Source organism: Scophthalmus maximus, chromosome 11 (assembly GCF_022379125.1).
Source record: "Scophthalmus maximus strain ysfricsl-2021 chromosome 11, ASM2237912v1, whole genome shotgun sequence".
Classification (NCBI taxonomy): domain Eukaryota; kingdom Metazoa; phylum Chordata; class Actinopteri; order Pleuronectiformes; family Scophthalmidae; genus Scophthalmus; species Scophthalmus maximus.
The window spans coordinates 14,018,402-14,030,930 of NC_061525.1; the positions used below are offsets into that span (position 1 = coordinate 14,018,402).

Below are 12,529 nucleotides of genomic sequence, written 5' to 3' on the forward strand. Positions count from 1 at the left end.
TCCTCGTGTAACGCCAGACATTTTATCAACCCCAAAGAATTTGTCCAGCAACATACCGGCGCCATCTGTTGGCAGAAGTTGAAAATTGAAGCAAGGCCACACATTCCCTTTAGGCCGGTGTTGGATTCCAGGTAGAGTCCAGGGGATGTGAAGCCGGTTTCCCTGCTGATGTGTGAACACTCATCTGAACCCATTCTAAACAATAAGCCTAAGAAGCTGAGTCTATGCTTAACCTTGCCCCAACTTTGTCCTATCTCTGTCCACTCCTCAGCATTGGTATCTGATGTTTATCATTTCCTTTTTAAGAACTTGTGCTCAGTATAGTACAGCTACTACTTAAGAAACATCCGCAGACATTCTGCTACACAAATACACTTGAATTAACCCCTACTTTTGAGTGACCAAACTTTATTACACGCCCAAAAATCATGTCATGTTCGAGGTACAGCGCACATCCACGCCCAGTGGTTGTTCTCTTGAGCCCCCGCAGAGACAGTCAAACAGAGAACAGCGGATTGCTAAGCAGGCAAGCAGAGCAGCGCTCCAAAGGCCTCTGCTGTCACGCATAGACTTCCTGAATGTAAGAGTTCCAGATGTGCTTTTGGCATTTCCTGTCTAACATTCTCCAAGAACACACTCAGCCTCTCCTTACTGGGCTTACTACATCTTTCCAACACACCGACCCAACGGCCCACTCGGTGCAAACTCAGACATAACTGTGATATCTATACACGTTTATGAGACAGGTATATTCTTTTGCAAGAAAACAATGATGAATAAATCCATGATAAGTTCAAAACTGGTCTCTCCTAAATAATGTGTGCGTGTTGAATCAGTGGGATGTTTGAGTTTCTTGCACAGTCAAACGGAGACGGAGGAGGCCGCAGCTTCAAGGTTAGCTGGGGTCAGCAGAGTTCTGTCATCAGTGTTTCCGCACGCACTGTCCTGTTCCCTGACATCAGAGTCCAAACAGGAAGCCTTAAACGGCGTTCACACCGCTCTTCAGATTGAGAGAAAAGGTCAGAATAGTCCCTAAATAGGACATCTCCACAGCAGTAGAGAGCTAACACAATCTCTCTGTCCTCGTGCCTCATAGAGTGATATCTAGTGACGTTGCTGGAAAATGGCTGAGTAGTTTAATTTTGGATTGTTTACAAGATGAGTAACCTTGCGTGAGGCCTCAAACTTGTACATGTTCCCAGGGTTGGATGTGTCATCCACCATGCTAAATGTAGTAGCACTTGCTAGGCCACCACGCTGAACCTGGCTCATTAATGCTAAATTTAATTCATTAATACTACTTTGCCTCTATGCTACTTCTACATGACTCGTCAGAGATGATGGTTCAAAACTGGACAAAGGAAAGAACTATAGGTTCAAGTCAAATTGAATAAAAATGTATTTTCTTTACACTGTCAGAATAAGATTTCCTATGCTGACTGAAATTTGTTTGATGGATTTTTTAATAATACTTTATATTAAATAAACTTGAAATATATTAGTGTTGTCCATCTGTCCACCATTTTGGTCCACGATGAAATATCTCAACCACTATCACAGTAGATGGATGGCATTTCCATTAGCCCCACCTGTATCTAGGATTTAGTTAATTAGCAAATATTTGCATTACAATACACTAAACTGGTGGCTATGGTAAAACATAATACAAGTTAAATATCAGCTGGTTGTCGTTGATCTTTTTATGATCATCTGTGCAATGTTCATCATGTTGCAGCTAAAATCACAACTGTGCCAAGATTGACCCTCATATATCTGCTATCGTAACTGCAGACTTGTCTTAACAATTTCACAATTTGTTTGATAATTTGACCATGAGAATTGTCTATTGGTGGGGTTCTGGGAAGAACTGCCCCTAAATATGGAGTCACATTTTACCAAACATTAGGAAACACTGCATTAAGCATTAATGGGACTTGCGACATTGAATGCTGGATGCTCACAAAGCTGCACTGGAGATGCACACAGGCGATGGGTCTATCCTCAAATAACCAGGCTGACACAGCCGCCTGTTTAGTAAACTTACACCACACAAGTGACCAGTGGGGTTCAAAGAAAATGGGATGGAGAACAGTGTGTTCTTCTGTCTAGCTGGGTCACTTTCTTTAGCTGCTATGAGGTTGACAGACACCTGCAGAGACCAGAGAGGCACCAACAGTGTTATCCATAGATCTCGTTTTCCACCCAACCAGTCTGACTCCGGCTCTGAGCTCTGCAGGTCTCATAGATGTCGTTGGTCACGAAACCGCTCTCCCTGTACGTGCATGACACATTCTCATAATCGTCACACTGGGAGTCCTGGGAGGGAGCGCAGGGGTACTTTGTCATGATGTCTGCGGGCATGCTGCTGTCGAGGGCGGTGTGAGGCAGTTTGGTAACATCACGAAAGGCATAAGGTCCTTGTACGGGGCAAAGTGAAGCTGTTGTCGACATCCATGGTTGTGATGTGCTGGGATAGCTTTGTGTTTCTGCCTTCCTCCTGAATATAAAATAAATGATATTATAAAGAGCATGGTAGCATCATTGCAACATTGTACACTTTGTACTGCTAATCAGTGAAATAACAACTTAACAAGCCACATACACTGAGAAAACACATTTACCCTGCGTGACACAGGACACAAAAGGTGTACAGGTTATATACAGTATATCCTCAGGAAATGTGAACTTACATTGACCAAAACTAAATAACTACTTCGACAAGAGCGGCATCATTGTGCCATATTTTTATCTGCAAGAAAGACATTACTTATCTATTTAAAAGCAACTTAATTTGCTATTTTATTAATCCAGAAACAGCATGTTTTGTTTTTGAAGAACATGGCAGAAAGTACATGGCATGTTTTTTGTACGACACCTTACACTACTTTCCTCCATTTACCTCTTAGCATGCTGTTTGTAGCAGAAGATCCCAGCAGCTGCAAACAGCAGCAGCAGGACAGTTGGAATAGTTCCATAAAGGATGTAGGAAACATACTGGGTGTTGTCTGAGAGAGATACTGCAAAGGAAAGCACATTATTTGACATAACTTATTTTAACATGAGCTCTGCCCTTGATTATTTAGGGCAAGCCCCTGCACTTTCAGGACAAACCAATCAAAAATAAAATGTTTTTCTTTTCTTTTCTTTTCTTACCTGATGACTCAGGTAGCACTATTTTTGTCCTCTCATCACTTTCTGTAGTTGAGAATAATTTTGGCCTCAGGGATGGAACTGGAGCAATCAGGAATATGAGAAGACAAAATATGTCAAATGACATGGCTATTTAACCATTGCAGATTTGAACAGATTTCTACCAAAGGAAACAACAAACAAATCATGTGAGTGTGGTTTAATACAGAACAACAGAAGTATAACATCTGATAAAACCCATGTATTATACGTAGTTGTTTGAATTTCTGAAGATTAAAAAAAATAATTCTTGAACACTTACAAATTAATGTAAACCATACATGAACTTTACTACAGGAGACCTAAAGATTATTCAAAATACAAAATAAAACAAATACCTGTGATCAACTTTGTTAATCTATGTACTGTGTAAACACATCTTCTGTCACTTGTTATATACAGTATGTCTCACAGAAACATGATGCACACATGGAAAGTACTGTGTGCGGGGTTGTCAAGTGCATGTTGTACCTGCATGTGTCATGTTCCTATCAGTAAATACTGGTACCTTTTCTGCAAAAGACAGACGAGATATATGTCAGTTCACATCATTAAGCGAGATATTTTTCAACATTATGCAATTAATCCTGCCTCGTTCAGCTAATTAAAACACTTTAAATGCATAAAGACATGCTCAAAAACCATTTAACATTGGAAATAGAAAGTAAGATAAAGATGTATAGCACAAACATTTATTGAAGGTTTTAGGTTGTTAAAAAAGTGTGTACATGAATTCAATGATTTATTTTTCTTTTTTAGCTCCCTCAATAAGGATGATATGGATAAGGAGGACTAATATTTAGGGTAACAGGAACACCTTAATCACAAGCAGATTTATCTTTGAAGGTTGCCAGAGAGCAGAGCATTACAGTAATCCAAGCAGCCAACTTTAAAATTGTACATGAAATGTTTAGTGCAAACTGTTGACAGCATTAGTCACATTTTAGTAATTTATCAGATTCAGATTTTGTGAAACAAATGAACCCAAATTATTCCCAATAGCCTACTGCACAACCAGGAACAACAGCCCGGTCAGTGTCTGTGATCTGCTGGCTCACCTTCAGGGTATTTGCAGACAACCTTGTTCTTAGAGTTGCAGTTATTCCACTGGAACAGGAAATGACCTTCTTCGTCAGGTGGTGCAGATGGCTGGTCGTACAGAACCACGCACATTTCACCACGACAAGACGCTTCATCCCAATGCCACTTCCTACAGCAAATAAAATTCACAAAAATTTTGACTCTTATCACTTATCACTCATTTTACTTAATATTTGAATTTCTCAGTCCCAAATTTTGGACTGTACAGGACTGTACACATTCCATCACTCCCGCGCATACATCATTTAATCCAATAATTTCTTTTTAGTCACAGTTTTTCCTTTTTTTCCATCCCTTGTCCGTCATACATACATTAATTTCACTGATGCAGCTGAAAAAAACAGTGACATGTTGAAAGAAGAAAGAGAGAGAAAGACCTGTATTTGGCCTTGCTTCCATCCAGCCAGTAGTACTGCGAGGGGCAACCTGGGTTTGTGTTCCCTGCCCTGTAGCGCTGGGGGCTATGGCGGAGAACAATCCAGAAGTCTCCATCTCCAGCTTGCAGCTGCTGTATGAACCTCTCTATCAGTCGCTGCTCGCTTTCTGTTTCAATGCTGAGCAACTCGCCACCATCCAAGCCACAGGCCTGCCTGGCATCCTCAAAGGTCAGTCTCCGTCTGCTGTCCTGGATGTTGGACACCTTGTAGCATGGTCGCTCTGTCCCACGCCGACAGATCATTTGGCCTGCACACCACAGTCAGCATCAAGGAGATAACAAGATGATGAGTGCAGGGTTTTTGGTTTCTAAAGACTTCCCATTGGACGCACGTGTCAGAAAGATTATTAACTACCTAAAGTATACCGTGGACAAATTAGGAACCAGAATTGTTGGGTCACAGTGCTTTGCCTAATGCTTCCCATATTTTCCTGCCACATGGGAGGGATAAACAATATGGTAGTAAAGCTAGGACAAATACTATATTTTCAAGGGCTTAAATTATATATTTTCACTCTGCATTGCTCTTGTGCCAAATAGTAACTGATGCTCGAGTGCATCGTGACAGACAGTGAAAAGAAATTTTTAAATATATGAACCTGAACATGTCTGAAATGCCGTGGTTTGCTGAGGTTGTGCAATGTGTACGTTATTTTTGGGTGAAGTATGAAATATTTCAGTCATGCCACTTCAACAATAAGTGAATCTTGATTGTCTAAAGGCACATATTCACATATCTCTTGTAGGTGATCTTTTCTTTTTCATTTGCTATGAACATAAACAGAAAGACAAAACATTGCAACAGTTGTTCCCAACCTTTTTTTGTAATTGAGACCCCTTAATACATAGCCATGTCAAATTGTAATGGACTAGTTTCTAGTGTTTTTTGACTACCCAAAGCGATTCACACAGCGCTTTTTCTATCACACATCATTCGATTCAGGGGTTAATTGTCTTGCCCAAAGATCGAACCATCGAACCCTCTGGCAAGCCCTCTCGGATGACCCTCTCCCTCTAAGATAAGGTAAGGTAAGGTAAATTTAAATGAGATAATCCTTAATTCATCGCACTATGAGCAAATCTGTCGAGTTACAAAAGGAAAGGAGAGAGTAAAAAATAAGAAAGCATCAGTAATAAGAAAATAAATAAGTAAATGGGCAATGTGAATGAAATGCTGATCCCTTACAAGCCAGCTCCTCAGGTGGGTCTGTACTCGCCGTTCCAAAGTGGAGGCTCCAATCTAAGGGTCACCGAGCTTTCTTCATCAGGGCCCTCGACCTTGGAGGAGATAAGGCTGGCGGCGTCTGTGCCTTCTTTTAAGTCACTTTTAAAAACCCATTGCTATAGACTTGCCTTTAAGCGATGTCGTCTTTTTATATCGACTTTAATTATCTTTTTTTATACAGATATGTGACCTGAAATTTGTATGTTTTTGTGAAAGCACTTTGTGAAGCCACTTCTGAAAGGTGCTATATAAATAAAAGTATTATTATTATTATTATAACAAAATAAATATAAAAAAACGACACAGTTTGATGACAGCTCGATGATAACACCGCACAGCAAACAAATATGAGAAAAATGAGGGAAAAGTACAAATAATGACCAACTATTTGGTAAAAGTTATTCAAACATCCGTGATCGTGGGGAGCCCTTGTTGAGACCCACCCTCTTGCAGAACTCCTGGCCCCGGTGCCACTGTTCCATAACACACAGTCTGCTGTGCAGCAGCTGCTTGTGGGTACGTGAAAAGCGCTTCATAAATCAAACATATTATTATTATTGTTATTATTGTGCGCCGTGCAGTCCCACACTGGCGGACCGGGCCCCTCCACTGTCACGGGTTGCCAGTCGTCCACATCACGTGCCGCACGATGTGCGTCTGTTTATCACTATTACAGTTCCAAGTATTACAAACACACAATCCGCCATTGTTTCTAAATATTTCTTCTATTTAGAGAAACTTGGCTCGGTGGTTAAGAAGCCAAACAAAGAGGCAGCGGCACACGAACTCCTCAAAAGGCACCTTTTTTTTTCTTCTTGTTTTTCCTTCTTACCATTTACTTTGGAGGCGGATGCGGGCTGGAGGAGGAGGACGGCGACGGCGGCAAACAGCCTGACAAAATCCATCTCTACATTGTTCACGAGAGTGTCCCTCCGAAAGTCAAACCGCCTCGTCGGGAGACGACACTTCGGATGGTTCTGAGCCCCGACGACGACCGACAGAGGCAGAGGAGACGCTCCCACCGGGGAAGAGGGGCTCGCGCATCATGGCGCCTGGATGGGAGGGGGGGGTTGCGATCAAGGGTGAGACAAGAGTCGACGGGTTTTACTCCTTCTGTTGGAAAGCAGACTGTTGCTTCTCTTCCCTGTCGATGCAAACTCCAACCACCGAGGTATGAGTTTGTGCTGTGCAGCCTGTGTCCCCTTATAATTCTATTTAGTCATTATAATGGGCTCTATAGACTGCTTTGTGCATACAGCATGCATCATGCTCCCTGTAATCGAATGAAGGATGGTGGTGTGTGTGTGTGTGTGTGTGTGTTGGGGGGGTTAACAGCAAGCAAGACAGTAGAAACTTTTCAAAGTCAGTTTTCCTCTGTTTCTTTAAAAGCATGCTGATCTTGTGTGACATGCTGCAGCCGGAGTTTACTGACTGCTCGTCTGATGGTGGCTGGTGAGTCCCACAGTTATAACATACTGTACGCATTCAAATCTCATTTCAGCAAGCATAAGTCTGTGGAAGGAAACGGAGCTCACAGGCGTCCACAGGAGACGCAGCCAGGACAGACCTGAGATATGGTGACAAAGTGGCAGATGCAGAGGAAGAGAGTGGGAGAAAGAGAGAGATTACCCGTGGAGCAGGAAAACATGCAGGGGGAGGAAGGGGAAAGGAACTTTTTTTTTTTTCCCTCCTCAGAATCATACTTCCTGTTCATTATTGCTTTGGGTTGGTTTCCAGGCCTTGCAGCTTCATTTCCAGAAATGCGAGTGATTGTGACAGTTTGGAGCACTCATGTAAGTTACGCAACTGAAATAATTGTGTCTGGCCCCAACGAATAAAGAAGAATTACAGAGAAAACATCTTTTCGATCTTCTGCTCTTTGTTCTCTGGGCTTTGCTTAATAGACCTTTAAATGCAATTTTAATGTCGTCTTAATGTTTTATTTTTTTTATGCATTTCAATGCCTCTGTATAGCACTTTGAATTGCATGATGCCACAAATACATTTATCGTGCCTTGCACAAAATAATCATTTAAAAAAGTTATAATTTTGTGAGGCTTAACCCGGCAAAATTACCAGTATGAATCTTTTCCCACGTAAGACTTGACAAGTTAAGTGGAGGCCTGCGTCAATAACAGTGTTTGTTGTTGGTGTTGCCTTAGAAAATAATGTCTTCAGCACGCCATTGCTGTTAAACTGTTAAACAGGCTAAAGCTGTGGAAATAAAACTGTGTTGGATTTCAACGAGACCTTGTTTCATTTAAATGAGGCTGATTGTAACGTTTACTGTGTCTGTGTTGTTCATGTGGTCAGTTTATTGGACTTTTCCCAGCACTAGCAGCAAATTGTGTAGAAAAAAGATCAGCACGTGGGGTCGGCAATAGATATGTATATCTATTGTATCTAAATTATAAGGTGTAGGTGTGGTTTGAAAAAAACTTTTTTTTCAGATTGTCAATTTTCAGATCGACGGGCTGCTATTTGCCTGCTACATCATTATGGGTACAGGTCACTGCAAATGAATGCCGTTATTCGTTTTGATCAGCCTTTGTCCTGTTATATACAGAGTACAAGGGTCACTGACCGATTGGGTGGGTATGAAAATGTATAATGTGCTATGGGAGATTTTACCATCCAATTTATCAGCTCACACACCCTTCTTAACATAAACCACAAGTTCACGAGTTTCACCAAGCTACAGTATAATCGTATTTCACTAAACCTCACATTACACCAAAATCAATAATTACTGCCGCATCTTTATAAAAGATAGATGCCCCAACCTAACGCTCTATACACCAGACTGGTATACTGCCAGTAAAACACACGCCTCCCAGTTCAAAACATACAACGGAACACAGTCTGAAAATAGCCCTGAACAATTTACAGTAAAATACACGAGTGAGAAGGTTCAGCCAAAACAGCCACACGTGTAAATGTGGAAAATACAGATGAGGAAGGAGAGGAATTCAGGTAGCAAAACACGAAAATGATTTGTAAAAGAAAACTGAAAAAACTAGAAAAGAAGCTCAGAAGATGATGGTGGGTTAAACATTTGATGGAGATATGTTGGAAGATTAAAACCTCGTTGTTACGAGTCAAGGCACATCTCAGACTCATCCCACATGAGGTGAACTTTAATCAGCACAGGCTGTAGTTTATCCCACTCTTCCCTTTGTTGTGTGATTTTAATAACAGCCATCAACATGATGACCTTGGGAGCAGAGTAATGAACAGATCGGACAGACAGTCACAGGCTGTTTTTCTGTGTGTGGCTCTGTTGTCTGCTTCTCTCGCTCCACTGGATACACCAGTGTGTTTGTCATGCAGGAGTGTTGTTGTCAGATGGCGCCTCTGGATGCTTGTCACATGCTACCTGGAAATATTTTTCATATCTGGCCTTTCGAAGCCTCTGTGATTAATTTGATTATTGGCTGGTGCACGCAGAGGGTCTGTCATGGGAGGAAGAGTTGTGCCCCTGTGTTATGAACACTGCCCCTGTGGAACTTTTCAGATATCATTGGTATCTTTCCCGTGGGGCAACAGGGCTCAAAGATTATGAGTGCTAAACAGAAGTGCACCAAGGATAATTTCACAGCTGGATTTTAGTTCCCAGCTGTATATACACTTGTTTTGTAATAATTAATCTTGTAGAGTTGCATAAGAGTTTGAACATTTTTATAAACAAATGTATGAGCAGACTTTTTAGGATCTTTTTTGTTGTTGGTTTAAACACATCTTGCCTGCGTTAGATTGAATTGCAAGCTAAAATACTGATTTACTTTCCTCAGTGTGCAATATGCGCAGTTTTTATTTACCACCTGGACCTAGATTAGCTATGTGGTAGTTATAAGGTTATTAAAGATAACCTTAATCAGCACCTCAAGATCAGGATCCACTTCAAGGTCCTTGTCATTGTGTGGGATATAATCTCCCACAAATGTTCAATTAAAATTAGCAAAGAACTGTTCACTTTTTGTGATCCCCAGTTGCTCACTTTTCACATAATCCAGTCTTGGCCACAGAGTCGCTCAGTGATTTTATTGAAAACTCATTAAACAATTTGCCGCTCACTACGCTGAGTTCACGGAGGGGGACGTTGTGTCTCTTGGCTTGCCCTCCTCTGCAGGAGTGAATCATGAGTCTATTAAATCCGAGAGATCTGAGCTCTATCTACGTTTGGCCAGCAGATGACACCAAACTACTCATGAAACAACTTTCACTCACATTTGAAATGAATAAGTTATTGATGCCATTGATGGAGAGTGCCATGCACTGTACATGTAATGGAACTCTACGTCAGTCCCACAATTTCATGCTACTTTTTACTTCTACTCAAAAAAAATTCGGAGGGAAGTAGTCTCCTTTTACTGAACTACAGTTATCTTACTGGAGTTGTGATAATGGTTATGATCAAGACTTCACTTCAAGAACATATTTGATAGGCTTATAAAATACCACAACCGATGTTTCCCAATCTTTTTGACTGAATGTTTATTTACAGTGCTCCCCATTACACATGTAACTTAGTCAAAATCAAAGAAAATAAATCTGAAAATAAACTCATGAAAACTCACATGCACACATTCACAGCTGCACGGCCTCACTTTGTTCTTTCTCCTCGAGAAGCAATAAAAAAAAAAAATGTATCTGAATATACAGGGTGTTTACTTAACACCTACAGTCCTTCAACCCGTACCAGTATTTACTGAGGGATGAAACATACCGTGACTGTAACACCAGGAAATATAAATGATCATTTAGCTCCTTTTCCAAGCGCATTACATTTGTAAATCACTATCTGAAAGGTACGCATCGCAAAAGATTTTACTAACAAACAACTATGAAACTAAGCATTTTGACTAAAAAGAAACCCCCACCAGTTGGTTTAACCCATGATGTCAGCGATGACATCACCAACACCATAAAAACTGGGAAATGTTGTATGGGGCCTTTCTCAAACAATAGACCTGCATGGTGGCTCTGAACAAAGGAACAAACAATTGTAAATATGGACAGAGAAACAAACAATTAAACAATTTCCAAACCTGCAACTTAATAAAGATAACTGAAAGTAACTTTTTGGCTGTGTGTTTGCGTTAATTGACATAGGTTTCGATGTGAACTGTAACATAATGCTAACACAAACAAACTCGGGATAGTGAGTCAAGCAATGTTACCTTAGCAATGCTAAATTATAGAAAAATTAACACCTGTAGAAAGTAATATGATGATGTGCAAGATGACTTGTAGAAAGGGTGTTGGGTTCAGAGATCTCACCCACTTCGTCACACAATGACTGCTTAAAACATTTTAGAATTGTGTCTTTAAATATTTCACATGGTTTTACATAAAAACTGTTTCAATTTTGAGTTTCCTCTCTTTCCTCTCTCATATTCATAGAGATTCATATGAATCTCTTTCTCATTCATATGAGAGATTTATATGAGGCATATGTATATGGGTTCATATGTATATGGTACCCCTTTCGGATGGGCCTCACTCATTCCTTATTCATTCATCAGCATTAATAATACTAATCTAATGCTGACATATGCAATAATATATCAATTATCTGTGAGACACTGTTCTGTAAAATGACTGTTTTTTCTTTTAATACTTTAATACTTTTGCTAAAAATACTTTCACAACTTCACCTAAGTAAACATATTTGGTTGAGTTTTTGAAAGGTGTTTTACAGCGCTGTTGGATCAGAATTCTTCTAACTAAATGATCAATATAATCTCAGCAAAAGCTATTAAAACTGACCCAGACATAGGTTTCTGTATGTTTCAAGAATATACCAGCATTATGTGGAGATGTATAATTATCATATAATTAACATTTTGCTGTCTCTTGTTGGCAAAACAGAAAAAAACCTCATGTTCACCACTGTTTGTGATATTCACACCCTGAGGGATCATTAGTTAATGATCGGCTTTACTGTACATGCCAGTACAGTAGTCCCCTCACGAGCTTCCCAGTGTATCCTCTTTCCTCCAAAACTAAATCTGTGTCCTCCCCTGGGCCTTGTTTCATTGTTTTCTAATGTGTGTCAGTAACCACCGTTGCTGTTTGTGAAAGGAACCAGTGAAGATGTGCTCCAATCATTATACCACAGCACACTTTCAGAATGATAATAGTCTGGTCCTTCTAATTTTAGACTTTAGCCTATGAAGCGAAATGATTCATTTCAATCATGTCCTGTTCTATAAATTGTACATTCATGTAAGCATCATGTGTTAATAGTATGTCTCAAACTGCTGCTATTCTGACAGCTATACATTAAGTGCCAGTCATAATTTTTTTTTCAGTTTTGTGAAGGTACATTTGAAAAAAAATGATTGTGCATATCAGAACATTTTGCCACACCCCGTAAAGGAACACGTGCTCCTTCAGTTTGTATATCAAAGTCCCTAAAATTGGCTTAATATGTATTTTGTTGTGGAGCAGTGTTATTTGCAGTTCCCTATTTCATTCAGAATTTTTATTTTTCTATTTTTTTTATTCGGATCCATCAACCCCTGGACAAATGAATAGCATGTCCAGACGCTCTTACATAACCTGCCAATCATCTC

General features: G+C 40.2%; 1 protein-coding gene and 1 long non-coding RNA gene across 2 annotated transcripts; one reads left to right on the top strand and one right to left on the bottom strand.

Moving 5' to 3' along the window:
• Positions 1–388: 388 nt before the first annotated feature.
• laynb (layilin b) lies at positions 389–6,998 on the bottom strand. Its single transcript, XM_035623555.2, has 7 exons — positions 6,784–6,998; positions 4,668–4,974; positions 4,248–4,399; positions 3,661–3,702; positions 3,154–3,231; positions 2,900–3,017; positions 389–2,497 (listed from the first exon to the last, which is right to left on the bottom strand). Exons 1-7 carry the CDS (start codon positions 6,854–6,856, stop codon positions 2,179–2,181), a joined length of 1,089 nt encoding a protein of 362 aa, XP_035479448.1. The 5' UTR covers positions 6,857–6,998; the 3' UTR covers positions 389–2,178.
• On the top strand, positions 6,984–8,195 carry LOC118299658. The gene is made up of 2 exons (XR_004789914.2): positions 6,984–7,122; positions 7,453–8,195. It is a non-coding gene; the product is annotated as an uncharacterized LOC118299658 (long non-coding RNA).
• Positions 8,196–12,529: the final 4,334 nt, after the last annotated feature.